General features: G+C 45.4%; 1 protein-coding gene across 2 annotated transcripts in view; it reads left to right on the top strand.

Annotated features, from left to right (window-relative positions):
* LOC143935335 (synaptotagmin-2-like) overlaps nt 1-24,365 on the top strand; it is a 147,527-nt gene that overhangs the window by 55,336 nt on the left and 67,826 nt on the right. For both annotated transcript variants that reach the window (XM_077459139.1, XM_077459146.1), the window contains exon 2: nt 12,377-12,454. In XM_077459139.1, the coding sequence (XP_077315265.1) occupies nt 12,439-12,454 (16 nt within the window). In that variant the 5' untranslated portion in view covers nt 12,377-12,438. The remainder of the gene's footprint in view (nt 1-12,376; nt 12,455-24,365) is intronic.

The raw sequence follows: 24,365 nt of genomic DNA, 5'->3' as shown, positions 1-24,365 counted from the left end.
CACTCCATCTCCAGCTTCCACCTGAAGAACTCCTCTCTAGCTGGGCTGACCCTGTGTATTTGTTGAGGCCTGCCCCCTGCCAATCCAAGTTGGGAATTGGTCAGGGCTCCTAAAAATACCACAGGCAGCTTCACCTTTGCTCTCCTTGCTCTCCAGAAGATGCTAGAATATTCTGGAAAGAAGTGCTGCCTGTGAGTCACCATCTCTGCTTGCGTCACTCAACCCTGACCCGGAATAAAAACACACAGGCTTGGCTCCCAGCCAAGCCTGACATTTTACCTATCCTGTACAAAAAACCCTACTAATTATCTAGCAACCTAGAGTCTGCCATATACATCACATGAATCATGACTTCTACAACCTTCCTGACCCCTGTGCTCTGTATGCTGTGTTTTTAACAGTCCTGACCAGGGTGTTTTTTTTTCTCAACAGTTGCTTGTTGCTATATACTGTAGTTTCCAACTATTTTAGTGAAGTTCATCTTTAATTTAGGTTCAGATAAAATGTTATCTCTATGTTTATACTTGACACATCATTTATATTTTAAAAATAACATGTCAAGTAATCAGCAGTATTTTTGGTTACAAGGCCAAGGATTAATTTGCACGTGCATTCACATCAATATCAAATGTTAAAAACAAATTAAAATTTAAACTGCTTTCAAAAAGACATGTGATAAGTCATAAAATGTACTAAGAATTTTCATAAGAACATCTACACTTTTATAGCCAGCTGTATATTTTTCTTCTGGGTCAGGGTTGAGTGACTCAGGAAGAACTGGTGACTCACAGGCAGCACTTTCCAGAATATTCTAGTATCTTCTGGATAGCTGGCTATAAAAGTGTAGATATTTGTATGAAAATTCTTGGTACGTTTGACTTTGCACATGTATTTTTGAAAGTAGTTCAAATTTTATTTTGTTTTTAACATTTGATTTTGGTGTGAATTCATGTTACTGAATGAACACCACATACGCTGTTGGACATGTATTCATTTGAGAAAGATTTTCGATACTACTCCTTTGAATTAGAACATTTGAATGAATGTACCTAAAATGAAAAATCTCAAATGAAATTCTTCTAGCATTCGCCAGCTTAAGACATGGTAAAACACATTTACGGTATGTGAATGTGGTCTTATGCCAACCATACACGGATCTAAATTTGTCCGGTCCAGCAGGGACCGTCTGAATTTCGAACCATGTATGGGATCAAAAACCAGCACCTTTTTGCTACTGCAGGCATCACCGATCATTGTATTCTAACGACGGGGACTTTTCCCCACCATCAGAATACAAAGTAGGAATGATACCCCTGTCCACATTGAATATGTAGATGGGGAAATTGGCTAATTTTATATTTTTTCAACCCACTGGTTGAACGAAAAAAAAAAAAAATTGTGTGTGGCTGGGTTTAGGCTAGGTTCACACTGCTGCGATGTGATTTTGATGAGATTTTTCAGTGTGATTATGTAGTGCAACTTGGATTAAACTTAAATGTGATTTTGCATATTCTATGGGGCCAAAATCATGCTGGAATCGCACCAAAGTAATACAGGAACCTTTCTGTGCATTTTGCTGAGTTGCATTGAGTGAATGTGAATGAGCACCATTGAAAACAATGTGATTTCCATTGTTGTGCGTTTCTGTTCAGCTCAAGTGGTATCTAAAATCACCGTAGTGTGAATGGACCCTAAATGTTTTCAACTGGAAATAAGCATGCTGTATAGTAGAAACAGAAATTTACTTGAAAGTAAAAACTGACAATTTAGTTAAAGGGACTGAAGAAGAAGCTGAGAAAAATTGGGCTAGAGCAGGAACAATAACCGGAGTATATTTATTTACCCTACTTATGCAAAAGTTCTTAAGAAGAGCTTCAGGAAGAAAGTGACCTTACTGAGGGAAAGTGTGTTTGCCTCATTGCTAATAATATTTTTCTGAGAATTTTTGACTGCTTAATCCTGTAAAAAGTCCACAATATTGTGGCTGTATTTTGAAGACTAATCCACACATTAAGAACAACGTTCTTACTTTTAATGTTTGGCTAACAAATATTGAACGCTTATGTCAATTCTAGTGCTGTGCATATACCAATGCCAAAGATAAAAACCTTTAGTGTTTGTCTGAAGTCCTCCTTTAACAAAACACCTTTTTATTGTATATAGTGATTGAACAAAATTATCTGAACACCAGTATCAGGGCTACATTAAAAAATAAAAACAAAAACTGCTACATTGCAGGTTATCTTTTGTTTATCATATGTTTCTTTCTTTGTCTATGCTACTTAAGCCTGGTACACGCTACTCGTTTTTTTCCATTCATCCCAGTGGGATATGGACTACAAACACCTCTCCCTCATCTCCACTCCGTAACATAGCAGAGAATTGATTTGTATTTTACAGAAGATAGTTGGAAAAGCTGATATGATTTCTAGCAGGATCAACAAGTATTTTTCTGTATTTGTAAAAAATGTACTTAAAGCGGTGTTCTGCCCAAAAAAAATAATAAAAGCCAGCAGCTACACACACTGCAGCTGCTGACTTTTAACAATAGGACACTTACCTGTCCTGGAGTCCAGCGATGTCAGCACCGCAGCTGATGTTTCAATCAGCTGTTGGGTGCTGCCTCCGCCATTGCGGGCAAGTGTGCCCGGCAGTGTAGCCTTAAGGCTTCACGCCAGGAACCCTACTGCGCATGCGCGAGGCCCCACTCCTCTTTCTTACTGGCCAGGCGACAGGGAGAGGAGGAGGAAGGCCTGCGGTGATGTCACAGGCTGCGGCCCAGACTCCCGGAAGTGGGAACAGGATAGATGTCAAAGACAGGTATCCTGTCCCCCCCTCCCCCCAAAAGGTGCCAATTGTGGGACTAGAGGGGGAGGGGAGGAGACAAATGAGTGGAAGTTCTACTTTTGGGTGGAACTCCGCTTTAACCTAAAAAAAAAAAGAACTAATACAGCAAAAATGTTAACATTCACTAATATATAAAAAAGAACATCTGACCACTTGATGTTTGAAATAGATTAGGTAGTGAGCCAGTCAACAGTAGGTGGATTCAAACATGCTTGGGGCGCACACAGATCTATACTCAGATCAAAAAAGTGGAGGAAAAAAAGTTTATAAAAAAGTTAAAGTTAATAAAAAATATATAAAATGGGGCAGACTCAATTGACCACTTTTTCTGCATTTTTTTTCTGCCATCACTGACCAACACAGTAAATATGAAGGAGATCACACCACTGTGTACTATCTACTATCTACTACTATCTACTAACTATCTATGGAGATTCCTGTGCAAACAGCTGAATGAATGGTTGTTCAGATGATGGCATCACCAATGCTAAATTTGACTGCTTCCGACTCCCTAACAACCAGTAACTCATGCCTGTCTGGCACATTAAGCTGTCAGCCGGGCATTCCTGACTTGACAGGTGAATGTAAACAAACAGCAACAAATAAACTTTTACATACCTATTACATATCTATTACAAACAGAGGTATTTGTTGCAGTTAATTTCATTGGCCCCCAAGTCTCCTCCAAATGTCCCCAGAGATTAAAAAAGTTCAAGCCCTGATTCTGTTATGATAAGCCACAATATACTTTTTATACCTGGGTAGTAGCCTGAAAATGGAAATTTGTGTGTATTAACAAAGCAATGTAATACAATATGACTGCCAGTATTTACAGACACCGGTTAGCTTGCCAAGTGTATAAAACTGCTCTCTTCTTACAGCTATTTAATTTAACACTGACATACACCTTAGAAAGGTAAACACTTTTCTTAATGCTCTTTATCTTGAAGCCTTTTTCTGATTTGTTATGGTCCGATGACCGTTTCAAAACTCTTGTTAAACACAAGATGATTAAAATAATTTCACCTGGAATTGACTGATGTAATGTGGTTTTACTATTTGATGATATTCTTTAAAAAAATGTTTTAAACATTATCCAAATTTTTTCTTTTACATTTTAATTTTCTATGGTCTGTATAACTGGGGGTATGGCAGAAATGTGTCTTTTGTCTACAAACTCTGCTTAAAGGTGCCCTCTTTCGCTTCTTAGATAGTTGGAAGGTATGTTAACCACAGCTCATCATTTAGGGCAGTGTTTCTCAACCTGGGGGTCAGGACCCCCTCGGGGGTCGAATGATGATTTGCCAGGGGTCACTGAATCCTGGGCTGTTCCTGAAGCCCACTCCGCTCCCCCAGCCTTTTTGCGGCCGCCCAGCTGGGCTGTTCCTGGTGCCCGCGGCCGCCCCCCCTCGGCCACCCATTCAGTTCACAGCATGGCTGGGGGCAGAGACTAGAGGTCAGCTGACTGGTGAGGAATATAAAGTTGGTGGGGCTGGAGGGGACCCTATCCTGATTTTGACATAGGCATCACTGCTACGAGACACCACAAAGTCGGAAACACGGTGAAGCCGGAGACACAGTGAGTAACACTACCTGTGATTATAGTTGGCATTAAAAGTCCCCACTACAGTTCTCAGATCAGCAGATGACCTTGATCAAAAGCACCTAAGTTGGCTGATCAGAACTCCCCCCAGCATTGCAACTCATCCCAACTCCCTGCCAGCACTGCCAGTCATCCCATCCCCCCCCCCCCCACCCCATGGAAGTAAGAGGAAAAGAGGGGAAGGAACAAAGAACAAGGTAGAGAAAGAATATGAAAAAAGTGCAGGGAAAAAAAATCGCTAAATTAGGATAGCGATAGATAAAAGGGAAAGAAAGGAGAACAAAGAGAAAGAGTGGTACATCCTAAAATGTACAATAAGGGGTTTTAATACTGTACCAGTAGAAGGGACGCGTAATGTCCGTGGGTTAGGGGGAGCAAATTACTTGCCTTGGGTGCCGATAACCGTCGCTATGAAAATAATTTTACTGCTAGGGGTCCTCACAACTTGGGAAATTTTATCAAGGGGTCACAGCACTAGTAAGCTTGAGAACCACTGATTTAGGGTGATTGATAATAAGGTACATGGGCAGACTATTGTTCATTCTGCGCAATCCCTTTCTCTACCAGATCCTGCCAGAAACGACTTCATATGCTCTCTGTCATTTGCTTTTTATCAGGTACATTGTCCCCAGCTGTTGACTACAACACTGCCACATGTGTTATGGAGATTAGGTCAGGTGAGGTGTTTTATAGCCTTATACTACACTGACAATGCTGCTCCTCTATAGATATAATACAGTGCCTTGAAAAAGTTGTCATACTCCTTGACATTTTCCAAATTTTCCACATTTTGTCATGTTACAACCACAAACATAAATGTATTTTATTGGGATTTTATGTGACCAACACAAAGTGGCACATAAGTGTGAAGTGAAAGGAAAATTATAGTTTTCCAATTTTTTTTACAAATAAATATAAATTAATTAATATTAATAAGTGTGGCGTGCATTTGTATTCAGTCCACCTAAGTCAATACTTTGTAGAACCACCTTTCACTGCAATTACAGCTGCAAGATTTTTTGGTATCTCTCTACCAGCTTTGCAAATCTAGAGAGTGACATTTTGCCCATTCTTCTTTGTAAAATAGCTCAAGCCCTGTCAGATTGGATGGAGATTGCCTGTGAACAGCATTTTTCAAGTCTTGCCACAGATTATTAATTGTATTTAGGTCTTTTCTTTGACTGTGCCATTCACACCCATGAATATGCTTTGATCTAAACCACTCCATTGTAGATCTGGCTGTATGTTTAGGGTCGTTATCCTGTTGGACGGTGAACCTCTGCCCCAGTGTTAAGACTTTTGCAGACTCTAATGCCACATACACACAATCGGATTTTCCGACAACAAATGTTGGATGTGAGCTTGTTCGTGGAAAGTCCGACCGTGTGTATGCTCCATCGATCATTTGTTGTCGGACTTTCCGCCAACAAATGTTGGCTAGCAGGTTCTCAGATTTTCCGCCAACAAATGTTTGTTGTCGGACTTTCCCATCGTGTGTACACAAATTCATCAGACAAAAGTCCACGCATTATGAGCCGGAGATATAACTAGCATTCGTAATGGAGATATCACATACATATTGTACGTCCCTGTGTTCGTAATTGTTGGCCAACATTTGTGTGAACGTGTGTATGCAAGACAATTTGGAGCCAACATCCTTCAAACAAAAATCCACGGTTTTGTTGTCGGAAAGTCCGATCGTGTATAAGGGCATAACAGGTTTTCTTCTAAGATTGCCCTGTATTTGGCGCCATCCATCTTACCATCAGCTCTGACCAGCTTCCCTGTCCCTGCTGAAGAAAAGCATCCCCACAACAACATGCTACCACGCCATGTTTCACGGTGGGGATGGTGTGTTCATTTTAATATACAGTGTTAGTTTTCTGCCACACATAGCGTTTTGCTTTTAGGCCAAAAAGTTCAATTTTGGTCTCACCTGACCAGAGGACCTCCTTCCACATGTTTGCTAATTCTCCCGCATGGCCTCTTGCAAGCTGGAAGCGAGACTTCTTATGGCTTTCTTTCAACAATGGCTTTCTTCTTGCCACTTTTCCATAAAGGCCAGATTTGTGGATTGCACAACTAATAGTTGTCCTGTGGACAGATTCTCCCATCTGAGCTACAAGATTGGGATATCTTTATAACCTAACCCAGCTTTAACCGCTTGCCGACCAGCTGCCACAGTTGTACTGCAGAAACATGGCTCGGCTGCGCGAATCGCCGCCATGTTTCGGTGCTTCTTCTAGTAGCCACTAAGGGCGCACGCACCCGCTGCGCGCCCCCAAAGCCGATGCGAGTGCCGGTGGTCTCGATGACCACCGGGCTCCCAGAGATCCCAGTTCTCCGAGGGGAGAAGAGGTATGAACACCAATCTATCTCCTCCCCTAGCAAGTCCCATCCCCCTTCAGTTAGAACACACACTAGGGAACACAACCCCTTGATCGCCCCCTAGTGTTAACTCCTTCCCTGCCAGTGAAATTTTTACAGTAATCAATGCATTTTTATTGCACTGATCGCTGAAAATTGTCCGATGTGTCCGCTATAACGTCGCAGTCATGATGAACTTCGCAGATTGCTGCCATTACTAGTAAAAATAATAATAATAATAAAGGGGGCAGAGACTAGATAATAATGTTATAAATCTAGCCCCTATTTTGTAGACGCTATAATTTTTGCGCAAACCAATCAATATACGCTTATTGCGATTTTTATTACCAAGAATATGTAGAAGAATACATATTGGCCTAAACTCAGAAAAAACTTGCTTTTTAAAAAAAAAAAATGGGGATATTTATTATAGCAAAAAGTAGCAAAATATTGCACTTTTTTCAAAATTGTTGCTTTTTTTATTGTTTATAGCGCAAAAAAAAAACAAAAAACGCAGAGGTGATCAAATACTACCAAAAGAAAGCTCTATTTGTGGGAAAAAAGGACGTCAATTTTGTTTGGGTGCAACGTCGCACGGCTGCGCAATTGTCAGTTAAAGCGATGCCGTATTGCAAAAAGTGCTCTATTCAGGAAGGGGGTAAAATCTTCCGGGGCTGAAGCTGTTAAATTTCTACACAACTTTATCCCTGACCTGTCTGGTGTGTTCCTTGGCCTTCGAAATGCTCTTTGTTCACTAAGGTTCTCTAACAAACCTCAGAATAAAACACAGAACAACTGTATTTATATTGAGATTAAATTACACACAGGTGGACTCTATTTACTAATTAGGTGACTTCTGAAGGCAATTGGTTCCACTAGATTTTAGTTTGGGATATCAGAGTTAAGGGGGCTGAATACAAATACATGTCACACTTTTCAGATATTTATTTGTAAAAAAAAAAATTAAAACCATTTATCATTTTCCTTCCACTTCACAATTTGTCACTTTATGTTGATCTATCACATAAAATCCCAATAAAATACATTTATGTTTTTGTTGTAACATCACAAAATGTGGAAAATTTTGAGGGGGATGAATACTTTTTCAAGGCACTGTAATATGGTGAACGTATGTGGTCACTCTAGGACAGCAAAGGTCCATACACACTAGGCAGCAGAAAAATTCCAGACCTGCTGGCAAAAAGATGCAGCATAAAAAAAAAAAAAATTCAGCCTGTAATCCTCTAAAAATATGCCTATAATTGCCCAAATGTGCATGAAAACAATGGCTAACATAGAGTTACTTCTACAGGCTGAAAATAAAAGTCAAACTTCTCTATAAGCAACATTTTTTTATGCCTAGTGTGCATGAGGCTTTAGACCCCTTTCACACCACACCGCCCTTTGCGTCGGTGGTAAAACGCCACCATTTTTAGCGGCGTTTTACCCCCATTTGGCCGCTATCGGCGTGCTTTTATCCCCGCTAGCGGCCGTGAAAGGGTTAAAACCGCCGGCAAGACGCCGAAATAGCGCCGTTTTGCCGTCGGCATTACAGCGCTGCCCCATTGATTTCAATGGGGAGCAGCGATGGAGGAGCGGTAAACACACCGCGCCTTCACCACTCCAAAGAAGCTGCTGGCAGGACTTTTTTCTGACATCCTGCCAGCGCACCGCTGTAGTGTGAAAGCCCTCTGGGCTTTCACACTACAAACAATGGTGCAGCTTCTTTAGGGCGGATTGCAGGCGCTATTTCTAACGCTATAGTGCCTGCAAAACGCCCTGGTGTGAAAGGGGTGTTAGTTTGTAACTGGCAAGATCATCAGGAAAAAAGAAAGGAAAAAAAAGAAAATCAATGCAGTGCCACCACATCTAAGGACCAATAAGATGGAATATATTTCTGTTATTGGGTTTAGATTTGCATAAACAGTTGTGGACACTGGATATCCTACACACATTGGCTGAAAGCGGTGATTGGATGCCGACTGGCAGACCTTTTTTGGTTATGCCCCTTCGACAGAACCCGGCCAAAGCAGCTGCCATAAAGCCATGTACAGACCTGAATACAGGCTACCCAGGTTCTTACCTTCCTGGAGAAGCAAAGTCCATTTAGCAAGAGTCCAGTGCTGGTAGATTCCTAGTCTAGGGAGAATCCTAACAGGGTGACCCAGGAGGGAGCCACATGCTCCAGTGCAGCAGGCCTTCCTCTGTAAATTCCACATGGAAGAGAGAGATTGCTCCCTACCCTGGTATTTATATGGCTTACAGCAGGGAGTAGGACATAGGCCATACACACATCTTAATGCCGCGTACACATGATCGGAATTTCTGACGGGAAATGTTCGATGTGAGCTTGTTGTCGGAAAGTCCGACCGTGTGTATGCTCCATCAAACATTTGCTGTCGGAATTTCTGCACACAAATGTTTGAGAGCCGGTTTTCAAATTTTCCGACAACAAAGAAAGGTCTGATCGTGTGTGCACAAGTCCGACGCACATAATTCCATGCATGCTCAGAATCAAGTATAAGACAGAAGCGCTCGTTTTGTTAAACTAGCGTTCGTAATGGAGATAGAACATTCATCACACAGCAAATTTTTTAATCTTTCAATTCAGCACATTCTTTTTCTTCTTTTTAATGCTAGAATAATGAAGTTGCTTTGCTGCTGATATTCACACAGAGTTCTGACAAGTGTATTTTTTATTATTTCTTGTGATGTCAGGAATAATCTTTGTTTTTGTTTTTTTTTTTATCAAGATCTCCAGAATAATCTTTTTTTATAGTGATATCATTTAAAAAAAAAAAAATTCTCCAGAATAAAATGTATTTTTTTTTCTTGTGATCTCCATAATATTTTTTTTGTCATTTTGCGTGTCAAGTTACAAAAACACCATTATTATCTTGTATTTTTTTACCCCAAGTAGGTTGGTTGGTGTTGGTGTCCTTTGTTAATTTAACATTGTATTTTTGAAATGTACCTGCCTACTCACAAACTGTCCTGTTTGAAGTAAAACATATAGCCAAGTATTTGTCAAAACAACTATTTTAAATTTATTAGGGGCCCTAACAAAATAAAGAGGAAGACAACGCTGGAGAAACAGTTTGGAATTGTTGAAGCCTTTGTACCCCAGGGCAGACACCAATTATTTGACAGGCTGAATTGGTAGAGTGAGTAATCCATTTAATAGGGAGTACAATATGGTCCAGGACTCTGAGAGATCGGGAGCAGCAGCAGATGACATATATGTCCCAAGACTGTGGTCTTACAACAGCCTGCATCTTTTGCCAGACCACACCAAACCCAGGCCATCACTCTTAACACTTCCTTCCACGCTTCCTTCCAGGCTGCTGTCGCCCTCCTCCATTTGTTCCAGTTTACTGGCCATCACACAGCCATACGACAAGGGGTCACCAGGGGCTGTTGTGAGGATTTCAGTAGCCGCCAAATCAAAACAGTCACTGACTCCTCGAGGATCTTCGCCTTCCTGGTCCTTTTTGTTAGAAAGCGGAGTGGAGGAACCTGTGATTTGGTCAGGCTGCTTTCCATGACCACCTCCTGGCTGCCACTTTCCATGGCCTCCTCCTGGCTGAGACTTTCCTGTGTATGAAAATGGGAAATAGTTTTAGTTTTTTGGTCATCAACCACACAATTTTGAGCTCATGACTGTTGCAAATTGAATGTTAGAAATGCAAAATTGAAAAAAGACTTTATTTCATTTGTAAATAACTTTCCTATGCTTTGTAGCAGAATAATAATTATAATGTTGTTTTAAACAAGCCCATTTTATTAAAGTGCAGCCTCCCTCGGAGCCCTTCGTGAGGGCCCTGACACCATTTGAGCTCCTCTGCCAGGAAGGGGAACAGTACGACACACAATCTCAATAACATATCAAATCCTTGTCACACTCCCGAGAGGATATAGACCTCCCTACATTGCCAAGTGGGAACGTGACCTCGGAGTACAATTTTCCAACAGACAGGTAGAGAGAATTATTCTCTTCATGTATAAAGCAACAGTGAGCGCCAACCAACAAGAGACAGGGTTCAAAGTCTTATCGCAGTGGTACTACACCCCAGTTCGGCTACACCGGATATTCCCTCGGAGTCCTGACTTATGCTGGAGATGTGGAGAGGAGGCGGGCACACTCCTGCACATCTTTTGGTCCTGCAGACATTTGATCCCCTTCTGGACAGAGGTTCATAGTATCATGCGGAGGTTTACGGATCGGGAGTTGCCCAAGACCCCTGAGTTTTTTTTACTACATTGTCACGACATTCCAAGCAGAGCGTACAGGAAATCAATCCTGCCCCTACTGGTCACGGCGGCAAAGAGTTGCATACCCCTGTTTTGGAAGCGGACAGAACCTCCGGGGTGGCGGTGTGGTTCAGGAAAGTAGCTGAGATCAACAAAATGGAAGACCTGATAGCATCAGACAGGGGACTTGGCAAAGAGTTCGGTAATAAGTGGTTCTATTGGCTCGAATTGTACTATTCGGAAGAATATGCTAGATTGACGGTCTGAGTGCCAGGTGGCCGGAGAGTCCTGTGTTGGTTGCTGACATGCCAGGGGAAGAAGGGGGGTAGCCCCCCCATATTGTGATCCTCCCTCCCCCAATCTCCATCCTTCCCCCTCCTTTCCCCAACCCCCCCTTTTTTTTTCTCTCTCTCTTGTTTCTTCTTCTTCTCTTCTCCCAATCTGCTTTTCTTACTACTATTCTATCACTCAGTTGAGTGTTAATTTTCAATTATTCTGCAGGGTTGTTGACTCACGCGTAGTACCCTTCATACTTTTATGTTAAATGAAAAATCAAAATGTATCCTTTCACGAGACACAGCGGGCTTCTCAATTATGAGACTAACCAACCAGATCTTATGTTCAGGGGTATATGCAAATATTGATACTTAGTTAGAGATGACAGTGGTTTCCAGTTGTATTGTACTTAACCGACACAGATACAGGGAGAACATGCAAATTCCAGGCAGATAGTATTATGGTTGGGATTCAAACTAGGGACCCTAGTGTTAGTCGGCTGAACTTTTTTTTCTTCTGTTTTTTAAGTAACACTGATAAAAGTAGATAATAGTGCTTTTTTTTTATTTTCTAATTTATTTGTGGATTGTATAAAAAAAGTAAAGTTTTTCCAAACAATAACATCAAAATAAAGCCTTAGGTAATAAAAGTTTCTAAATCAATAGTCCAATTGCAAAAATTAAAATTTTCCTCTGGTCTGTAGTTGGTATACAGATGTGGGAACTGAAGTGGTAAATGTAAAGTGGTGGGAAGATAAATTAAATGTTAATGGATACATTTAAAGGTTATTAAACCTTTAGGTTAAAAGATTAAATGTATTTAAGGGTTAAGCATTAGGGTCAGGTTAAGAGGGATGAATAGGTTAAAACACCGGGCATGGCTTCTAACATTTATAATCTCAATTTATTTTGGGATCTAAAATCCCCACACCAAAATAAAGAACACTGGGTTCCCAACACCAAAGTTGCATGTACTGGTAAATTTTTTATTTATATAGCATACTATTAATAAGCTACATTTTTTTTTTTGTAGGTATAAGCTGAGCATGGACCCAGAAATGGCATCAAAACAATAAATCGTGTGTCTGAAATGGGATGGACAGAGCCTCTGGTAATTTAAAACAAGCATTTTAATTTGCATACATATTCGTTTAACATAAACCTCAAATGAATATGTGATACTAATTTGTCTATGTCCTACTTATCAGAGTAATAACTAGCATATTGCAATTGCAATGGTGTGTGTGTGCATATATGTGTGTGTGTATATATATATATATATATATATATATATATATATATATATATATATATATATATATAATGTGTGTATGTATGTATGTATATATATATATGTATATGTATGTATGTATGTAGCACTAACCCCCTGTTGGTTTAATTGGGCTTACCTTTACCTTCTTTTCATCAATTCACATCTAAGGGTGTCCCATGGTAGATGGCTCAGAAACTTGAGAGACTGACGACAGAATCCGCATAAAGGGATTTTATTTGCAAACGTAGACATTGAACAGTCTCTTAAATTGGGATCAGAGGGTTAGGATGAAAGTTCAGGTACTCTTAGCCCTTGTACACACAGTCGGACATTCCGACAACAAAATCCGTCTGATTTTGTCCGATGGATTTTGTCCGAAACTGGTGTTGCATACACACGGTCGGACAAAGTTGCCGGAAAATCCGATCGTTCATAACGTGATGATGTTATTTAGTTATGACGGGACTACGTTCAGGCTAGTAGCCAATAGCTTTAGTCTAGGAATTTGATCTGAGCATGCGTGGCACTCTGTCCGATCGGAATTCTCTACATGTCGGAAAATTTTTATATCTAGCTCTCAAACTTTGTTGGTCGGACATTCCAACGGAAAAAGTCAGATGAAGCCCACACACAGTCGGATTATCCGACAACACGGTCCGATCAGACATTTTCCGTCGGAATGTCCGACCGTGTGTACAAGGGCTTATTGTCAAAGTCAAAAATTAAAGAACTTGCTTACTTTGACTGCACCCAGAGAATAAGGTCTAGCATCCAACAAGGTGCTTAACTTAGGAACAATCTCTGCCACAGACGTTGTTGTAGAACATACAAGGATAAGTCTCTGCCACAGACGTTGTTGTAGAACACGTAGGAAACTAAACTTGTAGAACACTCGTATGATACCTCGATCTTCCAGCCAGCTTGGCGATATCCAAGAGACCAGATTCACTTTGGTACGTCAGCCCTTCCAGGCTCTTGGTAAGAAACCAACCCGTACGTGGTCTTCTTCTGAAGAGTCCTCCCCTGGAATGCTATGAAGCTAATGGGTCTCTCCCAAACTGGAGACGGCACCCAAACACCTCAGAATCCTCCTCTGGTTTCCTTGTCTCGGGCTAGCCAGCCCCGAGACAACAAGTCAGGTGGATCCGCACCCCAGGCCATAGCCATCCTGGGGGCTGGTCAGGAGGACCAGGACCATGAAGTCAGCACATCTTTCTGGACCGGAACCCCCAACCCACGGGACGTCCGCATTTTAAATACCCTCTCCCAGCAAGCACAGCTAGAGCGCCACTCCCCGGTGGCCAGGCTGAACATCCCATAGTCCAGTCAGACTGATGCTGAGGTCCAAATTTAGACAATTTCACCCAAACCAAACTGCAGTTCAGGTGTAACCTTAAATTTATAAAAACATCTCTTTAGGAGCTGGCGCTACACACTCCCCCTGCCAATTTAGATGATGTCCTCATCATCTGGGAAGGACAGGAAAAACCTAGAGATAAAAAAAAACTAACTCTATCAAAAAAAAACTGAGTACATGAATACCTGAACTTCTTGCAAGAATGGGAAAAAGGAAGGAACAATAAACAGGGGGGTCAGTGTGGGAGGAGAGCACACAGGGGGGACAGTGTGGGGGGAGAGCACACAGGGGGGACAGTGTGGGGGGAGAGCACACAGGGGGGACAGTGTGGGGGGAGAGCACACAGGGGGGACAGTGTGGGGGGAGAGCATACAGGGGGGACGGTGTGGGGGGGGGCACACAGGGGGGACGGTGTGGGGGTGAGAGCATACAGAGGGGACGGTGTGGGGGAGAGCACACAGGGGGGGCTGTGTGGGGGGAGAGCACACAGGGGGGACGGTGTGGGGGGAGAGCATACGGGGGGTAGTGTGAGGGGAGCACACAAGGGGGGACAGTGTGGGGATGAGAGCACACAGGGGGGACAGTGTGGGGGGAGAGCACACAGGGGGGACAGTATGGGGGGAGAGCACACGGGGGACAGTGTGGGGGAAGAGCACACAGGGGGGACAGTGTGGGGGGAGAGCACACAGGGGGGACAGTGTGGGGGGAGAGCACACAGGGGGGACAGTGTGGGGGGGAGAGCACACAGGGGGACAGTGTGGGGGGAGAGCACACAGGGGGGACAGTGTGGGGGGGAGAGCACACGGGGGGACAGTGTGGGGGGGAGAGCACACGGGGGGACAATGTTGGGGGGAGAGCACACAGGTGGGACAGTGTGGGGGGAGAGCACACAGGTGGGACAGTGTGGGGGGAGAGCACACAGGGGGGACAGTGTGGGGGGAGAGCACACAGGGGGGACAGTGTGGGGGGAGAGAACACAGGTGGGACAGTGCCTGTAATAATAACGCTAACGGTTATAGAGCATACAGTGGAGACAGTGTGGGGAGGGGGGAGAGCACACAGGGGGGACAGTGTTGGGGGGAGAGCACATAGGGGGGACAGTGTGGGGAGGGGGAGAGCACAAAGGGGGGACAGTGTTGGGGGGAGAGCACACAGGGGGGGCAGTGTTGGTGGAGAGCATACAGGGGGGACAGTGTGGGGGGAGAGCACACAAGTGGGACAGTGTGGGGGGAGAGCACACAGGTGGGACAGTGTGGGGGGAGAGCACACAGGTGGGACAGTGTGGGGGGAGAGCACACAGGTGGGACAGTGTGGGGGGAGAGCACACAGGTGGGACAGTGTGGGGGGAGAGCACACAGGTGGGACAGTGTGGGGGGAGAGCACACAGGGGGGACAGTGGGGGGGAGAGCACACAGGGGGGACAGTGTGGGGGGAGAGCACACAGGTGGGACAGTGCCTGTAATAATAACGCTAACGGTTATAGAGCATACAGTGGAGACAGTGTGGGGAGGGGGGAGAGCACACAGGGGGGACAGTGTTGGGGGGAGAGCACATAGGGGGGGCAGTGTGGGGAGGGGGGAGAGCACAAAGGGGGGACAGTGTTGGGGGGAGAGCACACAGGGGGGCAGTGTTGGTGGAGAGCATACAGGGGGGACAGTGTGGGGGGAGAGCACACAAGTGGGACAGTGTGGGGGGAGAGCACACAGGTGGGACAGTGTGGGTGGAGAGCACACAGGTGGGACAGTGTGGGGGGAGAGCACACAGGTGGGACAGTGTGGGGGGAGAGCACACAGGTGGGACAGTGTGGGGGGAGAGCACACAGGGGGGACAGTGTGGGGGGAGAGCACACAGGTGGGACAGTGAGGGGGGAGAGCACACAGATGGGACACTGTGGGGGGAGAGCATACAGGAAGGACAGTGTGGGGAGGGGGGAGAGCACATTGAAGTGTGGCCGGGCCCCATACATCTGTACTGCCCCCTTCCTCCGATAGCGACCCTCTAGTAAAAAAAAAAATTCACTCACCCGATGCCTGTAATAATAACGCTAACGGCACGCTGATCCCCACCCGCCGGCCCCTCCTCTCTTCTCGTCTGTCCTAGACTCCTAGGTGATACAGTGCAAGTCTATATATATATATATATATATATATATATATATATATATATATATATATATATATATATATAGCAGTGTTCACAGTATCTAATACAGTGTGTTCAGTTTCTAATACACTTCAGGCGGTGTACACAGTATCTAATACAGTGTAGTGTGGTGTTGCAAAACATAAAATACATCATGTCCGGAAGGCCACCAAGGAGAGGCAGGCGCTCACAGGCCACTAAATGTGTTTACAGTCAACAGTGGTGGTCATGGACATGGTACATCCTCTGCAAGTGGCCGTGGGCCACCCTTGTCCTTTTTTGCTGCTGCTGGCCCTGTTATTGAGCCACAACATGCAGAAGAGTTGGTGGAGTGGATAACGAAGCCCCTTTATCCTCCTCATCTTCTGTCACTTTGGCTCAGAGTAGTTACCCTTCTAACGCAGCTGCCAAAGCGGCCTATTCCACCGGCTCCTTGTCCACAGTCACTCCTTCCGTAGCCCCACCATCATGCACGGAGGAGTCCCCAGAATTATTCGACCACAGTGTCGGTTATATGTTGCTGGAGGATGCGCAGTAATTTGAAGGCTCCGATGTTGGTTCCCAGGTTGAGGAAGGGAGTAACCTGAGCCTAGATAGAGGGGGTGCCACAGAAGGACAAGAAACTGTCATGTTTCACAGCAGGGCCCATTTCTGTGCCCAACATGAGTATCTGTGAAGGGTTACAGTGTTGTGGCACCACCACCACCGAAGGCCCAATTTTTCTGCCCCTGTTTAACAGGGGCATGTAGTTACAATTCTTGATATAATATTTCACAGCAGGGCCCGTTCCTGTGCCCAACAAGGGTAATTGTGAGGGCTTACAGTGTTGTGTACAACGCCTAATGCCCAATTTTCTGCAGATTCTATAGGGCAGGCCGTATAGTATATATACTGCTGTTCAGAGTATATAGTGCCTGGGGGCCCCCCATGCCATTTTTTAAAATTTTGTTGCGGGGTTCCCCTTAATATCCATACCAGACCTGAAGGGCCTAGTATGGATTTTTTTGGGGGGGGGGGGGAATCCACGCCATTTTTTTTTTTTTTTTTTGGTATTTTTATCTATATTGCTGGGATCCGACAATACATTACAGCCGCGAGCAGTTTTAAATTACATTTTTTCCTTTAGAAATGTCATTTTACTGTGGCACTGTTATAAACATGGAGACCCCCAGGCACGATATTTAAAGGAATATTAAATTTTTACTGTTTCACTTTAAGCATTATTGCAATCACTGCTCCCAAAAAAACGGTTGTTTTAAAAAAAAAAATTCTACATTGATACATGCCCCCTGGGGCAGGACCTGGGTCCCCAAACACTTTTTATGACAATAACTTGCATATAAGCCTTTAAAATTAGCACTTTTGGAAATTATGGAAGTGAAACCTTTAACCACTTTACGACCAGCACACGCCGATGTACGTCCATTTTTTGAAGAGGGATATCTTGGTAACGGCAGCAGCTGCTGCCACAACCGAGATATCCATCTCTTCAGTAGGGATGAGCTTCGTGTTCGAGTCGAACGTACGTTCGACTCGAACATTGGCCGTTCGGCCGTTCGCCGAATTCCGAACGTTTTGGCCGTTCGCGTCAAAATTCGAGTGACGCGCGCGCGGACCACAATGCACTGCGTTGGCGCAGTGCATTGCTGCCCGATGATTGGCCAAGCATGCACTGTGACCCCGCATGCTTGGCCAATCGCAGCGCCGGCAGCGAGGAGAGCCATGATTGGCCACAGGCATCCTGCCTGTGGCCAATCATAGCTCAGGCTGTGTAGTGCACGCCCCACACTATATAAGGCCGCCTTTAAGGCGGCCTCCTGTAGTGTGTTACTTTGCATCTGAAGCAGTGGGTGTTCTGTGTACCTTCAACACAGTACACACCAATCGTTTTTGGCTGATTTCCTATCTTGCTGCTGTATAGTGGTTGTTGTCTGTGCCCTGACTGCAGTATACACCACTATATTCACCTCACCTATATAGCTAGTGATCTAGCTTTAACCACTTAACAACTGCCCATTGCCGATTAACGGCTTCAGGGCGGTTGTTTAACTCAGAGAGGCCGTTAATTAACGGCCTCCCAGAATTCTGCTCTCGCGTGCCCCGAGGTGTGCGCACTCGAGAGCATCCGTGACCGCCGGGTCCATGGGACCCGGCGCATCACGGTAAACGGCCGCTAATAGCGGCCGTTTACCACGTGATTGCTCCGTCAAATGACGGAGTGATCACTTGGAAACAAACCGGCGTCATGTTATGACGCCTGTTCCTACCTCCCCTTTCTGTACCGATCGGTACAGCGGAGGGGAAAGAGATCGGTGTCAGCAGCGATGTGGGCTGCATCTGCAGTGCCCACATCGCTGCTCACCGAATTTAACCCCTCAATTCCCTGCCAATACTCTGCAATACCAGTGCATACTCTGCAGTACCCTGCCATTACTCTGCAGTACCCCGCCATTACTCTGCAGTACCCTGCCATTACTCTGCAGTGCAGTACCCCGCCATTACTCTGCAGTGCAGTACCCTGCCATTACTCTGTAGTACCCCGCCATTACTCTGCAGTGCAGTACCCCGCCATTACTCTGCAGTGCAGTACCCTGCCATTACTCTGCAGTGCAGTACCCCGCCATTACTCTGCAGTACCCCGCCATTACTCTGCAGTGCAGTACCCTGCCATTACTCTGCAGTGCAGTACCCTGCTATTACTCTGTAGTACCCCGCCAATACCCCGCCAATACTCTGTAATACCCTGCCATAAATTGCCATACCCAGCCATACTCAGAGATACCCAGCCATACTCGGTGATACCCTGAAATACCCAGCCATAGACGCCCCCCACCCCTCACCGCCCTCCGGTGCTTCTACCAACTCGCCAGTACGATCAAAGCCAGAATCTTTTTTTTATTTTTTATTTCAGGCTTCCCAGCCTAGAGGTGAGATGTGGGGTCATATTGACCCCCCAGATTTCACTGTAAAGAGGACCTGTCACCCCATATTCCTATTACAAGGGATGTTTACATTTCTTGTAATAGGAATAAAAGTGATCAAAAATATATTTTTGGGAAAAAAAATGTCAAACTAAAATAAATAAAGTAAAATGAACAATAAAAAAATAAAATAAAAATTAAAGCGCCCATGTCCCCATGTGCTCGCATGTGCCACACATGTGAGGTATCGCCGAGAATGTTAGAGCGAGAGCAATAATTCTAGTCCTAGACCTCCTCTGCAACTCAAAACATGTAACCAGTAAAAAAATATTTAAAGCGTTGCCTATGGGGATTTTTTAAGTAGCGACGTTTGGCGCCATTCCACGGGCATGTGCAATTTTGAAGAGTGACATGTTTGATATCTATTTACTCAGCATAACTTCATCTTTCACTTTATGCAAACATTGGGCTAACAAGTGGTTAATAATAGAGCTTGCAGTCAGTAGTGTTAGGAGTGCGTGCTGTCTGCGTGCTCTGTACCCAGTACATACCGCTATAATATAGGGCAGGCCCCTACTTTCAAACATCCAACTTACAAACATCTCCTACTTGCAAACGCAAGGAGACAGCAGCAAGTGAGATGAAAAAAGATGGACGACAAAACAAATTATACAGGGGTGATAACCCTTCCCTATGTTTTCCAAAAAGCTTAAAGATAGTTTTTTTGACTGGAGCTACACTTTAAAAATGTACCGGTTGAAAATGACAAACAGATTCAACTTAACACAACAAACCTACACAGTCCCTGTCTTGTTTGCACCGCCTGTATACTGCTGTTCTGAGTATATAGGGCCTGGGGGCCACACGCATTTCCTTTTTTTAATATGGGTACGGGGTTCCCCTTAATATGCGTACAAGACCCAAATAGGCTGGTAATGGGCAGGGAGGGCTACCCATGCCATGTTTCTCAATGATTTTCAACCATATTGCAGGAACCAGATATAACATTAAAACCGCAAGCAGTTTTAAATGGTGTTATTTCCGTTTAATGTCATTTTGTGCAGGGACTGTTCTAAACACGGGAAACACGTGGCACTTCACAGGCATACTACAGACACCCCGCAGGCACCATATTTAAAGGAATATTTCACTTTTTTTTTTTCACTTTAATCGTCATTAAAATCAGTGCTCCCGCCAAAACGGTAGTTTTTAAAACTTTTTTTTGCAGTGACCCATGTCCCCTGAGGCAGGAGGCAGGTCGCCAAACCCTTTTTAGGACACTATCTTGCATATTAGCCGTTAAAATGAGCACTTTCCAATTCGAACGTTCGAGTCCCATAGACTTCAATGGGGTTCTAACGTTCGTACCGAACGCGGGGGTCGTTTGCAAGTTCTGGTGCGAACCGAACCGGGGGGTGTTCGGCTCATCCCTACTCTTCAGGCGCCAGTCGTGTGTACGATAATGGTGATCTCTGTGGCGGTTTCGCCGTGAGATCACCATTATCGGCAGCGGGAGAGGTGGCACCCCCCCTCCCGCCACTCTGCCACACCCTCTGCTGCTTACCGGAGCTGTCGAGACCTGCCTTGCCTGTGGTATGGTGACGAGTGAAGCTAAGATGGCCCCCACCCGTTTCTATACCATAGCAGGGCGGAAGCAACGTCAAAATGTTACTTCCGCCCATACCTCTTAAAGGCACATTTTTTCTTTTTTTTTTTTTATATTTTTATTGATTTTTAGACAGACAAACAGACATTCAACAGGTAACATTGACATGCCACATTATTTGAGTTAGACCCACGCAGGGGCCAGCAAGTTGCTTCAACGGTATAAACCTACAGCTGTAGCATGTCCACAAACAAACAACAACTAAATTAGTGCTAGGTTGGCTCCCACTCTATGAAGAAAGCTAAGGATCAAGTTCTTCAGTCGGGCCGCAAGGGATAATAGAAGAAGTGAACTAGACTCATAATAGTGGTTACACTATACAGTATTAAACAAAGTAGTAAAGCAATACTAGGCCCCCACAGCAGCAAACTCCCATCCACCCGTAGAGTGGCAACATGAACATGTCAATCTGTGGTCGCTGTGGAGGCCTCAGCCAGCCACCTGGCCCACACTCTTGTGTATTTTTTGGGGCATCCCCTATTATGGTACGTTTCCTTATAATGTGGTAAGACTTTATTGACATGAGTTTTCCACATCAGCATTGACGGCGGGGCCTGCTTTTTCCAGCATAAAGTGATAATTTTCCTGGCATAAAAAAGTAGGAGTCCTATCAGAGTTCTGTCCGCTATCCTGGGGGCCAACCCCTCCACCAATCCCAGAAGGCATATCCGCGGGGTTTGGGCTACATCTATTCCTACCACTTCTTGAATTACTGATAGCACCTGTGACCAGTAGCATTTAATTGCCGGGCAGGACCAGAAGATGTGTATAAAGTCACCCGGATCCCCAGTACATCTCCAACATTCTGAGGACAGGGAGGTTCTCATTTTATGTAATCTATACGGGGTAATATATGCCCGGTGTAGTATTTTGTACTGTATGAGACGGTCTCGAAGGGAGACCAGGATTGTGAAGGGAAAGTCCCACATGTCCTCCCAGTCCTCGGAATCCAGATCCGGAATGTCTTGAGTCCATCTTTGACGGAGCTTTGGCAGATCTGGAGAGGAGACCCTAAGGAGGTGCGCATAAAGGACTGAAGTCGGCTTCCTGGCGCATTCAGATCTTGTAACCTTTTCCAGGGCGGACTGCACAATTTGCGTGGTATTGGGTAACACTTGGGCTTTGAAAGCATGGGATAGCTGCATATAACGGAATACATGCGAGGGGGGTACATTATTGCGAGATACCAGGTGATTGAATGGGTGTATAGTCGTGCCGGTCGTGAGGTCAGATATGAGTTTTATACCACATCTGGCCCAAATTTTGGGGTCTGGTAGTGAGTAGAGATGGTGTAAGGTAGGATTGTTCCATAGGGGGGCGTGTGGGGAGATCGCGGTCCGTGGAAACCCCTCCAGTCCCAGTCCCGCCCTCCAGGCCCTTAAAGTCGTGAGCATGGAGGGTGTCAGGTCGTAGGGGGCTTTGGGACCCCACAGGGGTAAATGTGTTAGGGCCTCCACGGAGCGGACCACTGCAGCCTCTAGAACCGCTGCAGGGTTGGACATGTCTGGTACCATCTACCAGACTACCATGACCAACTGCGCTGCCAGAAAATATTTCTGGCAGTCAGGAAACGCCAACCCCCCCCCCGCAGCACCGGACGCATCAGCGTGGATAGTTTAAACCTATGGGGGCCGGGGCCCCAGAGGAAGGAGGAGAACATACGGTTCAATTTTGTAAAAAATGAGGAAGGTATCCATTGTGGGGAGTTATGGAAAAGGTAGGTAAATTTAGGGATTATCTTCATCTTAATTAGGTTAATGCGGCCTAATAGGGATAGAGGAAGGTTTTCCCAGGCTTTCAACCTGGCCTTGACTCCTTGGACCACCGGATCTAGGTTAAGGGGGATAAAGCTGGACGCAGCTCTCGAGACCCTCACCCCCAGGTACACCATGTCTTCTACCCATTGCAGTTGGAGATCTGGCGGGGCTAGTCGTTTTGCTTCAGGGTCAATAGCAAGTAACTGGGACTTCATCCAGTTCACCCGCAGTCCTGTTATTCTGGAGAAGTCAGTCAGTACATGCAGTGCTCCTCTAAGAGAGGGGTCCACGTCATTCAGAAAGAGTAGGAGGTCGTCAGCGTACAGTGCTACCCTCTCCTCCAGCCACGCTATTTTTAGTCCTTTTATGTGGGGCGAGACCCGCAATGCCTCCGCCACCGGTTCCATAGCAATGGCGAATAGTGCTGGAGAGAGAGGGCACCCCGGCCTGGTACCCCTGGACAACGGGAAGGGAGCAGAGACATCCCCCGCCAGCCTAATGGCCGCCCTCTGGGATTTGTATAGGGTCTGTAGCCACCCAATAAAAACCAACGGAAACCCCATCCTCCGCAGAACTTCCCAAAGATAAGGCCACTCGATTGAATCGAATGCCTTTTCGATATCAAAGGAGGCGACCGTTCTCGTGCCCACATTATCATGTTTGGCATGCAAGTTGGTGAAAAGTCTGCGGAGGTTGATATCCGTCGATTTCTGGGCCATGAATCCCGTCTGGTCAGGGTCTATAATGGAGGGTAGAAGGGGGTTAAGTCTAACAGTGATTAATTTAGATAAAATTTTGACGTCAGTGTTGAGAAGAGCAATGGGTCTATAAGAGGCGCACTGTTTGGGATCTTTATTGGGCTTAAGAATTAGAATAATATGAGCATCTGCCATGGAGGGTGGGAGTGCTCCCCCCTCCAGACACAGGGTATACAGGTCAGCCAGCAGATCCGCGTGGGATCGGTAGAACTCGACAGGCAGACTGTCCGGGCCTGGGGCCCTCCCAGCTGCCAGCGAGTTAATAACAGTATGTACTTCCTCTGCTGTAATAGGCCGGACCAGATGGGACTTCTCTTCATCCGAGAGCCACCCCAAGGCCAGGGGGTCCAGGAGCGGTGCCATCTCGCCCGGATCTACATCAGGAGGGAGCGTGGAACTGTATAGTGTCTGATAAAAGGCCCGAAACTCTCGTAGGATACCCTCCCGGGATGTAATAGATTCCCCAGTAGGAGAAGCTAATTCGGGGATCAGGGTCATAGGGGTATCATGGTGAGACATCATTGCCAGTAACCTACCATTTCTATCACCCTGCTCAAAAAACCTTTGTTTCGTGTGAAAAACCTCCAAACGTGTGACCTCAGAGAGGTGGAGGTGAAGATTCCTTTTGGTGGATTGTAGCCACTCAAAATTGGAAACCGAGGGGGCAGACCCATAGACAGCGGATGCCTCCTCGATCTCTGCCTCCAACCAGGTTTTTGTGGCCTGTTGATTTACCTTAACCGCCTTAATTTCTGACATATAGTGCCCTCTAGTGAATGCCTTGAAGGCATCCCAAACTGTGGGAGGAGAGGATGACCCCGCATTATGTTCCCAATATTCCCGCAGTATGTGTGGGATTCGCCCCGCTATCTCTTCATGGGAGATCCAGTGGACCCCGAGGCGCCACAGAGAACCGCTGCGCCTCTCTGCCGTCCGCATAGTAATCTTGAGGGGGAATGGTCAGACAGCCCACTAGGCAGGTAAGTTGCCTCTACTACGTCCAATAACATAAGTTGATTTGCGAACGCATAATCAATTCTAGAGGAGGTTTTATAGGACGTAGAGAAGCATGAGTAAGCTTAGTGTGTGGGTGCAGCCATCTCCACACCTCCGTCATTCCCGCCGCATTTGTCCACCCCAGCAGGTCC

Source organism: Lithobates pipiens, unplaced genomic scaffold, assembly GCF_037356315.1.
Source record: "Lithobates pipiens isolate NorthernLeopardFrog02 unplaced genomic scaffold, aLitPip1_a1.2 Scaffold_10, whole genome shotgun sequence".
NCBI classification, from domain to species: Eukaryota; Metazoa; Chordata; class Amphibia; order Anura; family Ranidae; genus Lithobates; species Lithobates pipiens.
Note: the sequence above shows the minus strand (reverse complement) of the source record. Positions and strands in the feature narration are given on the sequence as shown.